Source organism: Desmodus rotundus, chromosome 10 (genome assembly GCF_022682495.2).
Source record: "Desmodus rotundus isolate HL8 chromosome 10, HLdesRot8A.1, whole genome shotgun sequence".
NCBI classification, from domain to species: Eukaryota; Metazoa; Chordata; class Mammalia; order Chiroptera; family Phyllostomidae; genus Desmodus; species Desmodus rotundus.
In genome coordinates, this window is record NC_071396.1 from 100,210,514 (window position 1) to 100,233,666 (window position 23,153).

General features: G+C 41.1%; 1 protein-coding gene across 19 annotated transcripts in view; it reads right to left on the bottom strand.

Annotated features, from left to right (window-relative positions):
• Positions 1 to 23,153, bottom strand: part of TCF4 (transcription factor 4) — a 336,085-nt gene that overhangs the window by 155,669 nt on the left and 157,263 nt on the right. For 18 of the 19 annotated variants that reach the window (XM_045187981.3, XM_024580643.4, XM_024580644.4 and 15 more), the window contains one exon: positions 13,290 to 13,354. In XM_045187981.3, the coding sequence (XP_045043916.1) occupies positions 13,290 to 13,354 (65 nt within the window). Of the gene's footprint in view, positions 1 to 11,411; positions 11,467 to 13,289; positions 13,355 to 23,153 lie in introns of those variants that run through there. The other variant, XM_024580652.4, reaches the window with a different exon arrangement.

Here is a 23,153-nt window from a genome sequence, read left to right on the forward strand (position 1 = left end):
GAAGGTAGCTGGGCCCATCTCGGAGACGGCAGGACAGTTGCTGTGACAAAAAGCTGTATCAACTTTACCCAGAGTTAAAGAAGCGGTAGATACGACGACAAATCTGGATTCCTGGTCCCATTTCTGCCACGTACTATTATTACCAGTGACAAAGTGCTCTGAGTCTGTTTCATCATCAATGAAACAGGGACTAAAAATAGTTCCTAATGCACTGGGTCACTGCCATAATTAATGTCAGATGACATATCCGCATAAAAGTACTTAAATGCAAGTTACTTGCTCACAAGTTATACAACTTGGTACTGGTGTTGTTTCCCTCACTCACTCACTCCTCTGTCCAGTGACTCTCGGCAAACCCTCCCGGGGGGCCCCTGTCAGGCACTGGGGATAGAGACAACAGGCCTAGTCCCTGGCCCTTCCTGGCTCTAGAGAGAGTGACACTTGTTAAGACAGAGAAGTGCACTACAGGCCACCTGTGTGCACAGAAGAGAGCCATCTATTTCTGGCCTGTTCATGACATCAAGGTTTCAGCACAAGCTGAATCTTGGACAAAGGGTGTGAGTTACCTGGTAAAAGGACTGTGCAGGGAGGAGAGGAAGAGGCAGGATGAAGGTATAGCAGGTCCATGGAAGGGCTCTTGTAAAGACAGAAACATGGAAGAGCCTTTAGGGGAGCCACAAGCAGCTCCCATGGCTGGAGCACAGGATGCGAGTGGCGAGTCTGAAGGACAAGGCCGGTGCACAGAAGGGCCAGGCTATGAGAGCCTGCACGTGGGGGGATGTTAAACATAGCCAACAGCGGGGTTCTGAGGACGTGCCCACTCCAGTGGCCACTGTGAGAGAGGGGGTGGAGGAAAGTAGAGGGGTAGAGACACCAATGGTAGTGATTGGGAGTTTGGGGGACTGGGCAGATTTATTGGTGGCATAAAAAAGCAGGATTCATAAAATCTGAAAACTGAGGGCCAGTGGGATGAGAGAGACAGAACAGTCTCAGATGGTGGGTCAGTCACCAAGCCAATGGACACAGATGACAGAACTAGTCCAGAAAGGAAATTTAATCAGTAAAATTCAAGGTTAAAAGCAAAATATCTTGGATGAATTATCCAATTGGTAATTGCCAAATTTTACTCTAGTCCCTAAAAAAATACATCTAAACAGATGCAAGAATATGAATCTGAAAAGTTATGCATTAGAGTCTCAAATTAGGTTAAGCATACTATTATGAGCTCAAGCCCTCTACCAAGACAGTCATGTCATGACCCTGAAGGTGGGGCAAAGAATAATATTCTGTAGTAATTATTGCCCCACCAAGTCTGGCTCAGCTGGTTGGAGCACTGTCCCATAACTAAAAGGTCGCTGGTTCGACTCCTGGTCAGGGTACATGCCTAGGTTGTGTAGTCCATCCCTGGTCCTGGTGTGCGTGGGAGGAAAGTAATTGATGTTTCTCTCACATCAGTGTTTCTCTCTCTCTGTTCTGCTCTCTCTAAAAGTAATGGGGGGATATCATTGGGTGAGGATTTAAAAAAAATCTGTTGAACCCCCAAATGAAGATGTATTAGAATATTCTGGAAAATTCTGATTGGCTGATGTTCTACAGAGCTGATTTAATATGTTTGCCTTCTGTTTCTACAGCGATACCTATAAATATTGCACCAGGTAACTAAGAGAGACATGCTGGATAGAACTCCATAGGAGCTTCCAATCTTGACATCTGTGAGCTTCTAAAGTCATGCTATACAATTTTAAAAGAGAGTACAGTTACCTAGAATATAATAAAATGAAGCTTTGTAATGAAGTATGGAATAGAGGGAGTCTGGAGTCCAAGTATGATAGGGTATATGTGTTGTTTGCAAAAGGGACTAGAGAACAAGTTCTCCTAAAAATCCAAGAATAACCCCTTCCCCCACATCCAACACTCCAAATATAAATATTCTTTCCATTGGCAAAATGGCACCTAGGACTTGCCCTTTGAAAACAAATCCAAGCAAATCATACTTGGAAGCTAAGTGAAAGTAGGATTAAGAAGAACAGGTTCGTAGTAATGACTTCTCTTTGGTTGAGATAGTTAAATGGCAGAGATGCAGAAAGACTCCTTACGGGACAATGATTAGTAGTAGCAGCTGTTGACATTCTTCCTTGCCATGCACATGTCACTGTCCCTGGCAGGTCTTTAACCACCACTGATCATGTGCCATACCAGACGCTTTGCACGTGACAGTTCTGAGTTGCAGAGCTCAGTCTGACAGACCTCACAGTTTAAAAGTACTGGTAATAGATATTTCCACTGGAGCGAGTCGCATCCAAGGGAAGAAAGTTCAGTGGAAGGGCTTCAAAGGGGTGAGGTGGCCTAAACTAAGCTGTACTCCCCAACTGTGCAAGAGTTTTGCTCAAAAAGTTTGTGCAGAATTTAGAATGCAATTTTCTATTGACAAAAAGCTTTTAAAGTTGACATCTAAGATCTTGAAATCTTATTCTCTTGGGGTTTTGGGTCCTAGGGGAAATCGATGACCCTATCTAGGATTCAGCTTTTTACCCCATTAAACACTGGGTTCTTGTGAACCACAGGAGAGGCAGAAAATATCATAGCTGATTACAGGGCATAAACTCACAAGCCCACATGACCCCCAGTGAAACCAAATGACAACTGATTTTATTCAATATTTTCGTCAAAAGAATAGTCATCATTTAAACATGAGACTATTTTTAACCCTGAGTGGTGATCAATAACGCAACTTGATATTCTACCTTCTCCACAACTATCACTTAATACGTATGCACGACCTCATTCTATGGAACCACCTACTTTTGACTGTCATCCAGGTACCTATTTTCTGAGTCCATGCTCACTTTGGGGATAGGGGCCCATCCCGTATTCCCTCAGTCCACTCACACAGTCCTTCTGAATAGCACACCACCTTCCTCCTCTCTAAGAAACATGGGATGAGTTACCTTCGTATTCTCCCAAAAGGGCATATAGTTTCTTCCTGTGCATAGAGTGGGCACCTTGTCTTTGGATTTTTCTGTGGTAATATGAAGCCAATTTACAAACTCTTCCACTTAGCTGAATCACTATAATAGTGGTACGATTAACTCACTTTGAATAACTTGTACAGATAGCCTGCCCATATGCCACAAGTGAGAATGAGGTTATGCTCAGAAATATTTTATCTCACCAAATATTTACTATTACTTCTGTTTAGATAAAATTATTTTATAGATATTCACAATTGACCCAATATTCAACAAAAAGTAAATGTTGAGATAAGGGATTTAATCCGATAGGAATCTACCCACCTGTGTGTGTATGATCTACTAACTCATTCCCTCTTCCTATTACTTCCCATCATCCCACTGTGATGATCAAGTGGGTCTCAAGGAAGCTGGTAAAAATCTCTGTCAGAGCACACGACGAGTTACATTTGGATCCTGATTTTGTAAGTTTTGTGTCTATGGAATAACTAGTTACCAATTAAAGCTCCATTCTAGAGACCTTCCCCTTTGACTTTAGCCCGTGTTCACTGCAGCCAGTCCCTCAATGTTTCCTTCAGAAAGCCTGCGTGGCATTTTTTACAACATCTAAAGATAAGGGTAAAAGAAAAACAAAAGTGAGAATAGATAAAAGTGACATCATCAGAGTATGAGAAAACCCAGCTACTTGGCTAAATAAAAATAACGTATTTAGTGACTTGTAATATAAGAATGAAATGAACTCACTGAGTCTCAGGAGATCTGCAATATGATCTTTGCAAAAGGTAGCTTGCCAATTTAATCGAGGTAGGAGTTATTTAATTTTTTACAGGTATAGTTTTCAATAAAACTACATATGCCTATAATACTGCAATGGCAGATGGGTCTCGATTATTAGAGGTGGGCTCAAGGGAATATATACAATGGATCTTGAAATCTGTAAGCAGCTGTTGGGGGGGGCGCTGAAATGATAGGGGAGGGCATTGTACCACACACACACATGTTCCTTAAGTGCAGCAATGTTTTGCTACTTTACTGCAGGTGTATTACAGAGACGAAATTTAGTAACTTACTGTATACAATACCGATAAAACTGAAAAGATTCAGTGCCCTGCTGTTTATTATCACCGTGCAAACGAGCTCGGACTGCTTTGCACTGCATGCACGGCCAAACCTGGACACACAGAGACCCCCCCCCCCAGAGCTCTAGAGGAGGGTCACTGCTTGAAAATCTCATGATGTTCTTCCTCAATTACTATCTTATCATTGAACTGTCACTGTCCCAAATTCACATAAACGGGGCTCTGAGGTCAGCTGAAAATAAGATACACCTGGTTACTGTTTTAAAACATCATGTAAAGCCTTTACTGGAAAATGTCTTTTGAAAGGAGAGGCTAGTGGACTCGAGGGATACACAGATCTTATCAAGCACCACAGGAACACAGGGTCCAGCAGAAGTAACGCCTGCTTGAGTGTGGTCGGTGGGGTAATAATATGGGTGTAATAATTTATAGTGTTAATTTGAACACTTCACCTAAAATGTCATATGGTGTGTTTGAGTGTGATATTGTTGTTATAGAATTACATGTTCATGACTTTGTAATAAAAGCTTCTGTAATGAAAGAGGGGCGTCATTTGTGCCGGGCCCTGTGTAACAGTGACGATACAGACAACGAAGCCGGGGGGTGCGCCAGGCTAAAGATGCCACCCCACCAAAATTTGATGTAGCCCTTTGTCCAGTACAAACATGTCTGACAAAAATAAGTGGCATTCTATGGGACATCTGTGGCTTAGAAATACTAGAGCAAATGCAGTTATGCATTCTTGCCCGGTTTATTCTCCCAAGAAAATACTCCTTTAAATAATCAGTAACACACTGAACATACAAGGCCCCTGTTCTAGGAGGCTCAGTTCAGTGTATCTGTGAGTGAAGGCCAATGTCCGGAAGTCCACTTAAATCGTCAGCACACACACGCACTTCTTCAGAGGACGGGTGTCTCTGGTTCCAAGCAGGTCACCATTCTCAGGCAGAGCTGCAGACTCGACCCCTGTTCCTTTCCGACGTACTGATTTTTAAAACAATAATGGGGTTTTGTTGGTATCTCGTGGTACTCACATAATTTTAACTTGGGGTTTCAGTTTTAAGAGTTTCAGGGGACATTTTCTTCATTTCAAGCACCATTGGAGGCAAAGGAATAAATATTTCTGCCAGTTCATATTGAAAAGCTTTCCTGATGTTGAATTCTATGTTTTCTTTCTTATGAGAAAGCTAGAGGGCCATGCGGATTTCTACATGATGAGCGGGTGTATTTCAACATTAAGCTTTATGAAGTGCACCTCAGCGTCAAGTCAATTGGTTGTGTAGTCATCAATTGATCCTCCCCTTTCTCTTTACATATCAAAATTTTGAAGATGAATTGTAGCCCCAATTGCTAGTAGTTATTAAAACCCATGAATACGTTTTATGAGAAGAAAAGTTAATGCCAAGATTCTGGTAAAATTTCAGTTTGGACACCAGGACTTTACTTCTTTGATGTTTCATAAAAATCATCTCAAAGCAATTTTGGTGGTTTTACGCACTAGCTGTCCTGAACTGTTGGATAAAACTTGCCTATAGCCCAGGCTGGGTGGCTTAGGTGGTTGGAACATCATCCTGTGGACTGAAAGGTCTCAGGTTCAATGACCAGTCCGGGTATATACCCAGGCTATAGGTTCGATTCCTGGTTGGGGCACATATGAAAAGGCAATCCACTGATGTTTCTTTCTCATATCGATGTCTCTCCCTCCCTCTCTTTCTCTATCCCCCTGTCCCCCTTCTTCTCTCTCTGAAAGCAATGAAAAAATTGTCCTCAGGTAAGGATGAAAAAAAAAAGAATTTGCCTATACTTCTAACACATAGTTGTCTGCATACATTTCACTAGTGAATAAAATGTCATCACCAAAAATTTGGGGGGTCACATTTAAGAGCCTGTTAAAGGTATTATTTCAAAATCTCATTCTAAGTAGTTCTTGCATTTTTTTGGAAGAATAATTTGATGTATGATGAATCCAAATTCGAGTGATAGCAAATCACATTCTGCCCGCTTTGCACAAAAAGCAAAGCCCAAATATAATCTATGCATTTTTCAGGAAGTGTTCACACTGTTGCTAAAATGTGAATTGGCATATTCTACCCCAGCCTTTTCACAGGAAATCTTCATTGGTTTTAATGAAATTGCATATGCTAATTCCGAGGATGTTACAGAATAGATTATTCATATAGACACATGTGCTTTATCTTCTCTTTTAAAGGCGGGACTGGGTCTTCAGGAGCAGTGCAGCCCACCTGTTCCCCGCCCGCCCGCACCCACTGTGCCCAGAGTTGGGGTCCACTCCGAGCAAACCTGAGGGAAGCTAAGCGTTTTTTGGCACTATGTTAAGGCCTGAATTCTGCGGTGGTACTGGAATCTACCAAAAGTGGTTTCCAGATGGGCTCTGATATAGAACTCTGTGCCTAGAAGCTTCATCAGAGGCTTGGGCAGCAAGAAACCCAAGCTGGAGAAGCACTGGCTTTCAAAGCAGACATCTTTGAGTTCAAAGCCTGGCTCTGAAACTTACTTGGGGTGAAATCTCGGGTCGGTTTGCTTTACTTCTCTAAGCGTCATTTTCTTAATTATTAAATGAGAATATAATAATGACCTCAGAGGGTTATACTGGCATTTAATATTATTTACCCAAGTAGCTTCTAGATTGAACCAAAACCAACTTTGAGAAATTCACTCATTTTGACATTCACTCATCCGCCACGTCTGGGTGGTGAGAGGACCAGGGAGGGACTGGAACGACTGTGCCACGGCCCTTGTCAGAGCCGCTTCACCGAGCACCAGAGCACCCACGCGCCCAGTCAGCCAGCCAGCCTCTGATGGTCACCCTTGTGTGACCTTTAAGAACAATTAATAGAATATACAGGGGTAATATGAGAGCCTACAGAAACTCCAGTGCTTATGGCAAAGTTAATATAACTGGTAGGGGTACAGAGATTGTCACAAAGTTCCAAATTGCAGCCAGAAAAACCCCACCAAAACACCCAGAGTTTTATTTTCAGGAAACAGACCTATAATTGCAATACCTCCTCCATCCTGCAATTAAAGCTTTCTGACCATTAGCCTGAGCCAGAGCTGTTTTTCTTATAAATGTGCTGTAAGAGATTTGAAGAAGGCTTTAACATTTCCAGTATCCTCCAGGTAAGGGGCAATATTTAATGCAAGGATTATTAAAAATTTTACTCATGTATATATATGAGTATATATATATAAATATATATGTACAGCACTTAAACTGACAACGCTAAAATGAAAATCGAAAGAAAGTTCTTTACAGAAGAATGTCAGCTATAAATGTAGAAGGGATGATGGAGTTTTAAAAAAATCATTAGTTAAAAGACCTCTGATTCAGGCAAGCATCATTAATGCATGCTAAAACAATCAGGTTAAAGGTTGTTGGGGAACAGGGATACCTGCCCAATGCTAACAAGTATCAACAAAAAGATTGTTAGCTAATTACAAAAAGGGAAAGGCTTATTTACAATGGAGAGATTGGGTTTTTACCAAATGATAAAATTAGCGTCACCAAAAGCAACATAACATTCTAACCCCGAGGATGGAACGCAACGTGAGGCACACAGCATCATCTATGAACTGCTCAGGCCAAAAATGTTTAACTTCCATCTGAATAAGGCTTTAGACCTAATTTTCAAGTTGTAGGCAAGGAAAGTGATACAGTAACAAATTAAACAGCACCACAAAGAAATAAGCCAACAATTCTAGAAGGGGGGATATTTTTCAAGATAACTAACCTAATCTCTTTAAGGGAAATATATATTTTTTTAAATTGTAAGAAGCAGTCTAGCATAAAAAAAATTATAAAGAGACACAGAAACCAAATGCCATGCATAAATACAATGACACCCCTCCAAAAATGCCATTAAAGACATTTTCAAGGGACCACTGAAGAAATTTAAATACACATGGGGTATTAACTTAGAAAACTATTGTTAATTTTGTGTAGAGGTGATAATAGTATTTTAGTTAAATAGGCAAGTGTTCTTAATTTTAAGAGATTTATGATAAAAAAAATCAGGGGTGAAATCTTATTAGATCTTCCACTTAAAAATGAGATATATACATATGTATGTATGTGTACGTGTGTATATACATACATACACACACACGCAAAGCAAATGTAACAAACACTAACAACTGTTTAAGTGGTGAGTACATCCACTTTATTTTATTGTTTTTACGACTTTTGTAAGTATTTGAAAATATATACAACGAGATTTAAAAAATTAAATAGATCAATGAAGCTTGATTCTCCCGCTTAAAATCCGGAACACATCTAGTGGGGAGGGTGTGCGAGAAAGAGCTTCCCTTTGTTTTTCTCCATAGCACCTAACACGTTACTAGAGGGCCAGTAAGTATTTCTTAAGCAATGTGATGAAAGAACAGCTCCATTCTCTCCTTTGGTGGGTGCTGGGCGGCTGTTGGGAGAGGGGTATACCCACAGCAATGTCCCAACACAAACGTGCGGCTGCCCGAAAGCCAGTGCTCAGGGCCCGAGTCACAATGGCATACACCCCGCAAACTCAGGCTCGAGTGTCTCGAAATGCTGTAATTTCAAAGATTCTGCCCCATGGTCCACACCGGTGCATTCAAAAAGGACCGGCCTGGATTCTGACCTTTGGCTTCAACAACACACCCACCAGAACACAGAACTTTCGGGACACTCAGGCCTAGAATAGTGAGGCCACCAGGCTAGTAGTACTCAGCCCCTTGAAAGTGAGTGACAAATGCCTCTCCATGATAGGACCTCACTGCCATTCCAGGGTCTGCACAGTAAGTGAGAACTTAGGAGGAAGGCCTTCCAGAGGACTTTCGATTTTTCTGGTTTTCATAGGCATGACAACGATGCTTTTACTGTGTAGTGCTTATGCATTGCTGTTCAGCCTTTACTCTCAAAATGATTCCCAAGAGTGATGCTGGAGAAATAAACACCAGTCCCCACAGTACAAGATAAAGCTGAAAAGACCCTTGCCTTCCAGGAGCTTACAGAATCCTGGTGGAAACCTGAGTTCAACAAACATAAACAATGGCAAATTCGAAAAGCCTCATGAAGGGAAGTAGATAGAGCGCTGGGCAGGACACCAGCAGGGCCCACTCGGTAGTTTCCCCGGGGGGACTGGGACCCAGAAAGAACGCAAGGACCTGGGCTGAACACCTGCACACCCCAAACACACACTTATGCCTGATGTCACATAGAAAACAAAACGCATTCCTGCTCACACAAGTCCTAAATAAATAGCCCTCCTCATAAAAAGAGACAAGGGAATGCATGCCTTTTGCTTACATCCTCTCTATTTTGAATTTAGATAAGAAAAAAGGATAAAGGGGCCAAAAGTTTTAGAATTAAGTAGTTTGTAATTCTTTTTTTATGAAAAATAAAAATAATTGAAAGAAAAAAATCCATTCTTCGATATGTAATTGTTTCAGAACCAACCTCCACATTTAAGTTCAACGAATCAAAAATGACTAGGTTTATGAGGAAACTAAATTAAATATAGAGAATATCCCTGTACAGCTGCCAAGTTACTGAAATTTAGCAAAGGTACTTGAGATTAGGTCTAATTCTTAAATCCTGTCAGTTTAAATATTAGAATTGCCCTGGGGGTGGGGGTGGGGCAGGTGAGAAAAGCAAAGGCCCAACTCTTAAGACTCTAACTTAATTAGTTGCAGCCAGGGCCCAGCCCCCACATCCCACACACACCTTGTCCAGGAGATGTGACTTGGCTAATTCCCAGCAAGAAAAGACAAACAATTCCTGATCATCAATGCTGAATTTCCCTTTTAGGGGAAAACTTCTGCCTTAATAACAATCATTTGTGTTGACATCATCATCTCATTCAGAAACAGAATATCTCAGCAAGATAAAAAAAAAAAAAAAGTTTGCAATCACCAAACATCCTAGTCAAAGCAGCAAAAGGGGCCAAAAGCAAAAGCCCTTTTCTTCCCTCCTGCCCTCCGCAGTGGTGCCCTTTCCGTCCCTGAGCCAGTGGCTATCTGTCGCCGAGAGGTTGGACTATCTTGAGAAAAACTTTATTTCCGCTCATTTTCATTTCTGTCAGACTTTCCATTATAAATCTGATTTTCTCTGCCAGTAAAAGTAGTATGAGGTTGCAATTTGGCAAGAAAATTTTAAGCCTGGGTGTGATTTCCGTACCCCAATTTGATTTAAATTAGTTTTGCCATATTTAGTGAGAACTAAAAAAAGTCCCTGTAGCCGCCTTGGGTTGTCTACCAGGTCATTTTCTATACAATTTCAAAAGTCTGAAAAGTCGCAGTGTTTATTTCTGATAATTTTATGTAGAAACATATTAATAAATTCATATTACCCCATTACTATCTTTAATGAAAATGACTTAATTGATAATAAAGAACTTGATGGCTTTTGGTTTTCAGCTACAATATCTACTTTTTTGAGAGCCGCATGTCTATCATTATTAGTGTTAAATCCTCAAGAGAAACATAATGGAAACACACACAATTTTTAACCCGACACATTTTTGAAACAATATACATTTCTCCAAGACAGCACTTTGCTACCTGTTGCTTAGCCCCAGCATTTCTCTGCACCGAAGAAAAGGCTATTGGGACTGGAATAAGCAAGTTTCCATGTAACAGTGCTCATCCTATAAGTCCACAGGATACTGTTACAACACAATATAGCAGCTTCTGGAGCTACTTAGGGCATATCATCTGAAGGTTTTCCACCCAGCGTCTCTATAGTGGAGGAGACAGGAGAAAACAAAAGCTTCCTCTCCATGTGAGGCACTCACCTTGCCACACAGTGGGGAGTCACTTCAGCAGTGATCTGCTATTAGACCTGAAGCCCAAGATACCGAGAAGCTGCCTTTCTTTTTTGGTTTGCATAGCTGGTGCTGGAGACAGGGATTCAGAAAATAATTCTGCACCAGAGGAACTCACTCACTGGAAGACACACTAAGGTCTACTCTATTCTCAAATTTCACAGCAAGCAGAAATTCATGACATGTACACTTTTCATCTCAAGCCCCTATTTCCTTAATCAGGGAATTTCCAAAATTTCGCCTTTATTTTTCCAGCAGTGATCACACTGTTTATGAATACTGCTGAGAGCAGGCTAAGCACACAGACAGTCAGTGCTTGTAAGACTCACAACCATGAAGCAGAAATAAGAATGAAAGCATCTCACTCCACATTTCTATCCTGAAGACTTTTTAAGAAAAGCATATGCAATCATACTCCTACCTACAACAGAATTTTCCTGGACGTGAACATCTCCAAATGAACCTCCCAAGGTCCAGAAAGTCAGCCTTCACATGCCAGTCCGTCCACCTCTACACTCCCCCCTCTGCCCCTTTCCACTCCTCACCTTGTATTTGCCAAAAAAATTAACTTCAGTGTCACCCGAGGGAAGTACTTCCCACAAACCGAGGGAGGGTCTGTGTCCCTGCACACTCACAGACAGACTCCCGCGGTCTGGATGATGCTTTCACAAGTTAAGGGGCCTCACGCTTACTCAGCAGAGGAAATCTTTGTGTCTGCGAGGAATCACGCCAATTCCTATTAGTAAGAAAGGATACAGGGGCGAGGAAGCCTATTCTCTCATTGACCAGAAAAAGAGGCCCAGCACAAACAGAGACCTCTGCCATGACCATCTGCAAAAAGGAAGGATGTTGTCAACTTTCTTCTCCCCAAAACTCTGACGACCTCTGCCTTGACCCTCAGAAACCCGACCCACAGGAACAGGCTCTTCTGCAGGAACTGAGAGCTTTACACCAGAGACTCTCGGCACTAAGAGGCTTGTCGCCCAAGCTATCTCCCCCGAACATTTGCACTCACATTCCAAAGATGTTTCCGTTGCTCTGGAGCGGCTGTAAATTTCTTTCCTGCACAATCCTTCCCAAACAGACTGCCATGAACTGTACTCTGCAGCAGGAGTTCTTAACCCAGCACCGTTCCGCTCCTCGCAACACATCTTTCGGATGCTGACTATGACTGCACTGGTGGCTGGGCCAAGGGAGTAAACTTTAAAAATGCAAATACATCCAGGGGAAAAAAAAAAACAAAAAACCTCCACCAGAATTCTACCTTTAGTGATATATAAGTGACAGGAAAGGGAAACCTCCTTCACAGGCTCTGTTTTAGTACTGAATCTGTTTGCTTACATTTTCAGGATATAGTAAAGAGCTGTTTTAAAATTTTTAAATAGGTTTTTTTTCCCCCAAAATCATTAAAGGAAATGGGAGGTGAGAGGGTTCAGGAGAACAAGCATCCCCTTTCCAACACAGAAAGAACATACGTGCTGTTTGGGTGAATAATAAAACAGTAGAAAGCTTTGAGTATTAAAGAGGATTGTTAAATTCTATCAAGAGTTTGCCAAAGTAAGAAACCAATGTACTTATAAAAAGAAAGCTTAAATCTTAAAACAGAAAAGGTTTTAAACGTACGATTAATACTGATGCTGAAATTAAAAAGCAAGCATCTACAAAATCTCCATTGTCTTGAAGCAAAGCTTACACTTCTGGTCTCTGACAGCATTTTTAGAAGTGGGCTCTCTCTGGAGAGTTAAAAGTACGCAAGCACAGAGTGCACGGAGGCACGAACACACGCATGCTGCACCTTTGTGTTACACTGCCATTTTATTATTTAATTCAAGCACTCTTATTTTTCTAGCTCACGCACGCTTCCCTTGAGACGGCTTTGCTGTTAGCCTGCTGGCCTTGACTTCCAGCCAAAAACAATTCAGAAACAAAAAGGGACAACAAATCATATTTTCACAGACATTTTTATCCCTCAATACAACCCTGTTTTCACACAACATCATACAACCCCTATGCAAACTGTAATTTAGGCCAATAGCCACCGAGCCCAGGGTCTGACGCGTGGCTGCACAAAGTACTCCTGGTGTAAGAAATTCTCAAGTTCTTAATTGCAAATAAACTCTTTTGATGGAACCACTTTAACCGACATTGCTGGTCTGCAAACAGTGCCACTGGTACCGGTTGATGGATAAAAAAATAGAACCAAGCCAGTGCATGCAGTTCCGACAGCGCCAGCGATCTAAAGATGAGGTGTCTGTTACTTCCAAGCTCTGCGCTATTTCATTACTTTTCAAAAAGAAAGAGGCATCGGCAGACTTTCAGTGCATCTTAGTGTCACAGTCTAAACGGCACAATCTACTATATGAAATAAACCAATCTACCAGGTTAATTCTCTCAACCCTTCCCCATGCGAGATTCTCACTTACCTGGTGGCAACCCTGTAAGTTTGATTCTCTCCCATAAGATGAATATGAACCCCTTTCGGTTTTACCTGCCAAGAGAAACAATAAAAAAAAATGTGTAAATTGTGTTTTTCCTTAAAAAAAATCCTGCAGGTAGCAGATATCTACGTCTCTTCCCCGGTGTTTACATACGTGAAGTAGGCACTACTGGCAATGTATGCAAGCAGGAGAGGGAACAACACTTCCTCACTCTGGCTATGATAAACTGGAAAAAATATCCTTCATGCCTATTCTTAGCCAAACTGCTCCGCACTTCCAAAACTGTCATTCCAATGGCCTCCACTTTCTCTAACAAACAAATTGTCATTCCTTATTTTCACTGTCTTCCTCTCTCACAAAATTTAAACAATTTCATTTTTATTTACACAGCAGGCAAATTATCTATGTAATGACCCTAGTTTAGTAATTCCCATTGATTATATTGACACTTAATGGTCAGGCCAACACTAATCAATCAAGGCTTTCCAGATGGTGAATACAGCAAAGGAACTATTCAAAATTCTGAGACTCTCTTTTTTTAACTCTCTTTCCCGAGAGTAAATTTCATCATGATCAAGATGATGATGGAATTTACATTTGGAAAAGAGGGTTTTTGAAAAATTGCCCACTCTGAAACTCAAGTTCAGATATTACCAGTAGACTCCCTCAGCAGGACATGGGATAATGGAATGTGAATGTCCTGCTCCAATTCTAACAACCCAATTTTTATCTACAGACAGTAGTACAGAGATGCATATACAGCCTCAGATGATAACTGGCCACATCTAAGGATGAAATCAAGGCTGCTCATTTGTTTCTTTTAAAAGGGTGGTTAGCTTTAATAATCACCAGGGAAGGCAACAAAACCACATTACAAGAGATCTAAGCAGTAGAGTTTAGTTAGTAACACTGAAGAGTTACAGAAAAGCGATCCACACCAGAACATCTAGAGACCCGGTCAAGGACCCAGAACACAAACCGCACGCCACCTGAGACAGAAGAGCACTTCTTTCCTGCAGATTAGCTTTAAGGAACACTGTATTTTACACCTAGGACTACACCATCCTTTTTTCCAATGGGAAAACTCAAAACTAGCATTTTGAGGAATTAAATGGTATCCCTCTAAAGTTTACAGCCCCCCGAGTTGCCCCGCAACCCGAGTTAACACAAATGCCAGTGGGAGCCGCAGTCACTTTCTATGGTCCAGTTCGATGGCGACGCTGTCACTGCATGCCTTCATGACGCCACACAAAGTCCCTGTGAAAAACCTTGTATCTGATCAAAAGTGCACCTTGTATCTAAGTCACTATACACATAAAAGAGGATTTTTCAAAGAAAGGCAAACCTGAGCCTTAACATTAACCCTCTTTCCCCCAGCATTAACTTTGCTACTGATTTCCAGGAATCTGAAACTTGGAAAAACATCCCCCACCCATTTCTGGTATATTTCAAAGTAGGCAATCAATGTCCACGTCAATTTCAATGACAATGGAGCAGGGTATTCTCTCACAGGCTGCCAGTCCTGGGATGTCTAAGAGAGTAACTTCAATTGGGTGAGGATTTTACATCGAAGACAGGACTCATTTACCTGTCCGGCAGCGCAAATGGTCATACAGACATATTTCCTTTTCTGCGTAAGTCAGTTATAACCTACAGATGCCCTTGAACTTCTCTTTACAAATATTAGTGACAGAACGACTCGACCTTTATGAGCTATCAAATGATGCGTGCCCTTCCTTAAGGTCTTGCATCTAAAAAGCTTCAATACAATCACACCATAATTTCCTTCAACATAACATTCACTTGTTAACAACTAGAAAGGCAGGTAAAGAGGTAGGTAAGTGTAGGCAGGCAAGCAGGCAGACAGAAAGATAGATGATAGATAAAATTTGATAGATGATAGGATAACATTTGCTCTGACCTCCCAGGAAATTGAATTTCTAGTGTCTCGTTTGGTAATTTCTAAAAAACTGGATTGTAAAATACAATTTTAAGGAAGAAAGGCTATCTATTTTTCTCTATAGAAGGAATTACTAAATCCGTCCCCTATATAACTTCACCACCTGGCATTATTTCCCAACTGGAGTCCAGCACACAAACCTCAGAAAGATCAGTTTTCCTACCAGGGTTTGTCCCAATTCATTTATATATATATATATATATACATACGTATGTATGTATGTGTGTGTGTGTGTGTGTGTGTGTGTGTATATATATATATAAAGTTAGAGCTATCCCTTCCATTATTTTGAAACCAGAAAGTCAGTACAAATAATAAGAAAGAAAGATGAAGGGAGAGAGGTAGAGGAGGAGAATCAGAATAAATGGGAGAGAGGAAAGGAGAGAAAGAGAGAGGGACTGGGGCCTGGGAAAGCAAGGGGGTCAGAAGGGAGGAGGGGAGATGAGAAGAAAGTGAGCCCGTGCCGCACGAGTGCCTGAAGTACTCCTGACTGCACGGGTCAGCATTCCTCACTACCGTATCAGATACAGACTGCTTCATCTTAATTTTGCTTGTTAAAAAATATTTATCCAGATACAAAAATAAACCCACTGCAAATTACAAGTTGTCAGGGTTAAAAATCTACTCCTGTTTGTGTGGGGGAGGATAAGGGACCAGCATAGACATGAATCATTCTCAGTAATTTGAGTGTTTCCATGACATCAATGGGCACCGGTCCAGGACTCTGTCGAAGTCTGCGAGGTACCAAGGAGGCAGTGCAGCCAGCAGGAGGCTGGGAGGTGCACTTTTTTTTCTTCAGGATTGTGCTCCTCGTAGAGATTTCATCTGTAGCATCCACTTTCACCATCAAATAGATTGCTCCAGAGATCACGAGTGAACACATTTCATTCTGATGGTGTAAGCCTTTAACTTTATTACATCTTTTTGTTCCCAAATTCAACTATAAATCTGCCCTCAGAGCCCAAACCTCTGTTTGGGAGCAAAATAATCAGACGGAGATTATGGGTGAACTCAAGCACTTTCTCAAACATATTACATCTATTCCTATCATTTCCTAATGACTAGAAGCAGCCATTTTACAATGACACCTCAGTTTCTAGGAAAAGAAATATATCTTTTGTGTAAACTGTCCAGTAAAAATTAGCTATGGTCTTGATGTTGATTTTCTGCTTAAAATTCACTGAAACATTTGTCTCAGACAATAAAATTTTCAAGAGTACTGGAAACACGTTTAAGTAGGATTCCTAAGTAACTATCTGTGCTCACAAACACAAAAGCTCCTAAATACCTGTGTTTATTCTATGTCAGGCATGGATTTTTGTCACTTGTACCAAGTGGCTGGTGCAGACGGCTTCTTTCCTCCTTTCTTCGCCTCCCACCTCCCCCCATCCCCACAACCACAGCAGAGCTTTGAATGAGCTGAAGATTCTATTTTTCCGATATTTAAAAGAGATAGCAGTGGTGAACAAGCCCGGCGCGTTCACTGCAGAATTTTCGAGACATCCCTCCAGTACTAGAATGCGACAGCCGCTGCGGATATTTTTTGGCACAGAGACAATGGTGGCAGTGCCAAGCCCCATGGCTAAAACTACTCAAAAGAGGCATAAGGGTAGCATTAATCGCTCAAGTCTTTTACTGCATGGAGTACTGTTGTCCATATTTTAAAAACTAAAAGTACCCGTTAGTAACATTTGTTGTATGCCCAGAAAGGGTGTGTGTGTTGGCTGGGGTGGGGGTTGGGGGGGGGATGGTATTCTGAAATACATACCACAAACAAATCTTGTCAGGCATTTGATTCATTTTTATACCTAAAAGGACCAAATGTTAAATTTTGCTGCTGGTGACAATTTGCTGTGCATGAAACGAATGATATGACCTAATGGAGTATACTGAAAGCTGAATGAAAGCTATAGACAGGATTTTATAAACTTAGCCAAGATACTGGCTAAATAACTTTCTTCTACAGAAATGATGTATGCAAGGAACATGTACTATTATGTCACAATTTTTTAAAATTAAGAAAAACGCTGTAAATGAGCAGACACAACATCCGTCAATCAATCCTTCTAGAGACAAAGGAGACCCATACCCGGCCCCGTCTCTAGAACAAGTCAGCATCTACAGTGAGCAAACAGCCCAGAAAGTCAACACATTTCATCCAAATTGAGCCCATCAGCTGCTAAAACCTATATTTAAATTTTGTTATTAAAAATGGCACCACTTGGTAATCAATAAAGGATTCACTTGCTTCTTTTGCTGCCCTTGAGAAACTAATCTAAGCAGAAAATACTACATAAAAGCTACTTCCAGTTCTTTTAAAGACCAGTACTTTTTCTGATCTATTCAGGAATCCTTTACCTTGCTGCCCCAAGAAGGATAGGGAAAAATATTTTTATAATTTCCCATTTGACTTCCAATCTTTCTTCCAATGTATCCACAGTATCCTGTTGTAAGGGAATGCCATGGGAATTGAATGTGAATGAAAACAGAACATAAAGGCAAAAATGGTCTCATAAGCCTGTTCATTCACAGGGATACACCTAAGAAGCACAGCCTTCAGTAGCTTACTACACCTGGAGAGTTCTAATCACCACGGAAAGAGGGAGAAACAACAAGAACACCTTATTGATAATACGATTTCTGATCAGCTGTGACATAAGAGAAACCATTGGTGGTTGACCAGTAGGATAATAACAAGGTCATGTTCAGGGTTCTAGCCTTTCATTCTTAAGAGGGCACTCTTAAAATGATATATAAATGGTAGGTATTGCACCTATCACTGAAAAATTGCACCTCTACAGTGAAACACATCCCAGGAAAAGCCTCGCTGAAAATTATCTGATGCTGCAGGACAACACCAAGTAAGGCTGTTTCCCTGTTAATCCTCATTCTGGGAAGGGAAGAATGAGCCTTTTGTTCCCAGCCATCAGACTAGGGAACTCATCATGACCATGTACGAGTCAAAATACATTTCCGTCCCTGTTTCCAACCCCAACCTACTTCCGGTTACCCCATTAATTTTTTTTATATTGAAAAGTCTATTGCATTTAAAAATGACTGCGATTCTTAGTGGTTCTGAAAATATACATGAGGTCATTATTCACAGTTCTTTCATCTTTTCCGTGCCTGCTTTTTTCCACCCTTCCTCAAATGAGAATAGCTGAGTCCCTGTCATGCATTACCCACAATGCAAAGGGCTTATGTACACTACTGATTCATTCAAGCTGCACAACCATCCTGTGGGGTGGGTAATATAAAAACCGTTTCATAGGTGAGGAAACTGAGTTACAAAAATTGCCAGAGGTCACACAGGAGGTAAGTGATAGAGCCAGGAATCAAACCCTGGACGTTTGATTCCAAACGTTGGACTTTTAGCACTATTCTGCACTACTGATATTTAAACTCTGAAAAAAAAAATCTATAAATAAGCAAGAAGCCCAATACTGAAGACTCAAACCCCAGAGCTCAAAACACTCATGAATTTGATATGAAATTAATGAAAGTGTCTTATAGGTGGTGATGATTTACATTTACATGACGTTTTACTCCTAAAAGGTCTCTAGGTACTTTATGGCTGTGTAAATGCTGTATACCAGAATCTGACGTTGCACAAAGAACTACAATCATCTCCACATTAACTTGAAGCAACTAACCAACAAAAACATAGCTGCAACTGCATCTCTACGCCTTCCCTATGTGAAGAATATGACTTCATTTAAAATGCACAGAGAAGACTAAAGGTAAAAATATAACTACAATACAGGACAACACAGCATTGCTCACAAAGTGTCTTCTGTGGAATAATAACCTCACACCAGGCTCCAGAAAACAAAAGGGAAGCTACGCAAAAGGGCCTAGAGCACGTAGTGAGCTATCTCTATTTCTTTCCCAGAAATTTACCCTGTATCTTAGCAAGCCAAAGCCTCTGAGACATCCCATAGTAAGTGAGGACATTTAATTTTGCGCAACATTATCATTCCTAAACTTGTTTGACTGCACATCCCCGCCCCATTCTTTCTGCTATTAATACAAGTCCTGAGGAACTTTAGGAACTACTACTATAAAAAACAACATTAAGAAGTATGGGTTTAAGGTATGTTTGTAATTTGCTATCAAATAAATAATGGAAGTTTTAGGACTGAATTTTGTTTACTTTAAACTGATCTGAGAACAGTCTGGACTCTCTGTGACGTTTCTATGCAGATGCACCTTTGCTGCTGTAACTGACGGACGACCTAAATTATCCCTGATCCGAGCTGGGAGGTAGGAGAGTCTGGGTTTGTAAGATATCAGAAGCTGATCTTATTCTTTCGATTTCTAAGATTCAGAGAACAACACTGGCCCTCTCCTACGGAATCTTAGTATACCGGGACAACTCTTGTCACCGTCCACAGGCATTAAGAAATCAAATCTTAATAAACTTCATGCTAACAGAACTACAACTCAATTCCAGTAGATAAACTAGTCATTCCATAGCTCAGAAAAATTCCCCTTCTTTCTAAATTGAAAACAGAAAAAGAAAAGTTGGAGGAAAGGGTGACAAGGTACACAGTTTGTACCAAAGACTAAGAGGAAATAGGGAGCTAGCCATTTTCCTGGAAAAGACTAGCATTAGTCTTTTCATTCACTGATGTTTTTAAGTCACAAAAATAGAACACTCGGCAATGACCTATAGCTCTGACCCTGGGAAAGGAGGAGTTTGGGCTGCGGTTTGTCACCCATAAACCTCATGCTGTCTAGACAGTGGGCACCTTCACAGCGGGGGGTGCGCTCCAACTCCAGATGTGCTGTGCATCTTGAGACACCATCAGAACTCATTATTTTAGGGTGCTGGCCACGGGTCAGAATGGATATTCGACCCTCCTTACAGCACTTGTGTTTGCAAAGCACAATGTGGCGTGCAGACGAATGTAACTTGCATTATTTGAGAGGACACACCCCAAAACCCCCTTAGATGGTCCCTGAATCCCTCTTTATCAATGAGATTACTCAATTCAGAAATAAGCTTATACCCAAGGTTACACAGGTACTAAGATGAAGCTAGAACACAAACTTTCAATGCCAGTACGAAAGCCTGCTGTTACAGTGTGCCACCTCTTTTCGGCATATTGTAGCTGTACTATCAGTGTATGTTGTGGTAGCAAACATTTTCCCACCTGTCTTTCCCCTGTGTTCCCGCAACCCTCCCCTCAAGTAATTTTAACTCAATTTGTAGTAAGTCAAGTCCTTCGATGGATGAAAATGTTAAAATTGATAAACATTCTGAGTGACCATCCTCTGGGAGATCAACGCAGACTAAAAATACCATCTTAGATAATTTCATGTGTGGAAGAAAACATCCAAAATCATCACCCTCACCCAGTGCCATGCGTAGGAGACGTGAGCACCTGATCAGATTAAAGTGCATGAGTCTTATGCTTTATTTCCCAAACGCAGGAAAACCTTTCATTGAAAATAACCCTCATTCCATAGAGTGTGCAATTAATCAACATAATCATGGGGATAACTTAGCTGTTTGGGGAGGTGTGTCAAATAACTCTTTAAGGCCACTAAAGTGCCACTTGAGCCACCAGAGTAATGATTTTCTGAATCAGCAATTTGTACAAGGGTCCCCTAGAGACCTGAAGGACTAAGGGCAACCCCGAAATCACACTCAACTTACTTCTAATCAGTAACTTACCACTGGCTTCGTGTGAATAAGATCTTAATAGTTCTGTCAGCCCTGTTTTATATTTCTCCTGCGGCGCCTGTGCCAACTGGATCTAACCAAGACACTGAGGACTGTGTGGCCCCCGAAGGAATTCCATTGGCATTTGAAATCTTATTTTTTATTAGAAGAAATTATAGTTTCATATGAAAATGAAAAGGGTAATATTTACCATATATGCCAAAGGTGTCAAAAGCAAGCAGAAATAAAATATGTGAGCTATATTCTCAGGAGCAAAGGAAGACATAAGATGGGAGTGGGGAAAAGTAATCCCCCCAAATTCAGTTCTAAGGCTAAGAAACCTTGCTGGTCATGAAAATGATCAGTGAGACGTTTCTTTAAACAGATCCCTGGGGTCTCTACTACCCCAGCGTCCTTGAACTCAGTAGATGGATCTGGCATTTCTACTTTCAAAAAAAAAAAAATCCACTGGTTAGGCTAATGAGCTATGGAGTAACAAATTTAAGAGACAGGCACAGACTTTAGGGTTACAACAGAGGAAACTCCAATAAACCTGGTGACCTAGTGGAGAACAAAAAATCAATTACTACCTGATGCTACCTATTTAACTGGATTTTAAAAAGACAAACAATCGTTGCTCTCTGAGGCCCTTTCAGATAGTTACCATGTAACCTTTTCATGGGTTAGAACAGTGATTTTTCATGTGGTGTGTCGCAAGAATTTTTAAAACAAGCAATCCCTGACTATTTAGTCAGGGGCACTAACCTCTCTTCCCTTATACTGTCAAATAATAGCAGCCAACACAACAGCTGTCCAGTGTGAATGAATTGAAATTGTACCCACTTTTTTTAGTCGGGTCGGCAAAAAATATATTTTTTGGTGTGCTGCAGAATTTTAGTAATTAGCTTATATGTGCCGTGAGGTAGAAAAGGTCGAAAATCGCTGTGTTAGAGAAGAAACCTTTTCCTGGCAGTGTACTAAGCCTTTAAATGGGTTCATCTCGACTAATGAAGACTGGCTGTTTTAAAGAAATCAATCACATATTACTAAGTAGATTCCCCTGATGCACAACACAGTTCCAAGACAGGAGAGCCCTGGAGGTGAACGGCTGCTCCTCTTCTATGGGCCCCAGGGGCCACTGCTGTGAAAGCGTCCCTCCCCCAGCTCCACCCCAGACAGACCAACCTGCAGTGGACGCTGCTGGCCGTAACTTAAAAGGGCCCATACCCCATGCATGCTCCTCTGCCCGTGCTCCTCTGCAGGCACTGCAAGTCCATACCACAGACAGAACCTGTTCTTCCATCTCTCTGGAGGACATCTATACCACTTCTGGCCAGACCCGGGAGAGACAGCATCCTATGAGCAAGGCTTTGTTGCCAGGCTAAATTATTTGGAATTTATCAGCAAATTTTAAGAAAATCAGTAGCTACACTTCACCACGCAAATCACTTTTAGCACTAAGTTATTTGTTGCCCATTTAAACATGATGTCCTACCAGAGTGTTACTAGCGTGAGATGTAAAAACTAATCGTGACCAAACTCTGAATTAGGTACAGGGGAACAGAAAACAGAGGAAAAGGTTTAGTATTACGTTTGCCATAGAGTGTTTATATAGGAAAATTACATATTTTAGCACCTGGCATGTAGGCGACAGGCCTCAGTTTTCAAGCTGAGCTCAGAGCTAACAAGAACATAACAATTATCACCTCTTAAAGAAACCACACAGTTTATGTGATACTCAAGACTGCACAAAAATAAAGGGGATGGGGATTTCATGAAGATTTTTGTAGCTTATACATGTGCATAATACACATAAGTACTATACTTACATATACACACACATTTATGTAAGTAACACATTTAACCGCAGACGGAAGGTAATCCAAGAGTCATTTACATATGTACCTGTAACATCTTAGATGAGCATTTCTCCAGCCCTAGCACTGCACTGCAATTGGTCTAGAGTCCCTAAACATATACCACTGAGAAGTTAAGGGGAAATAGCCCAGAATTCACACAGACGTGTTTGAGGGCATCCACAGAGCAGGCAAACAAGGACGACTGCTGACCCATTGAGGCTGCTCTTCAAGATCACCTTTAAGAGAATGGACCTACGAAAACCATACTCAGGGTTAACAAGACCAAACCTCTCAGAGTATGATTCCCCTCAGTAGTCATTGTTAACAGAAGGTGTGGTTCACAGACAAAATCACACAAGCCG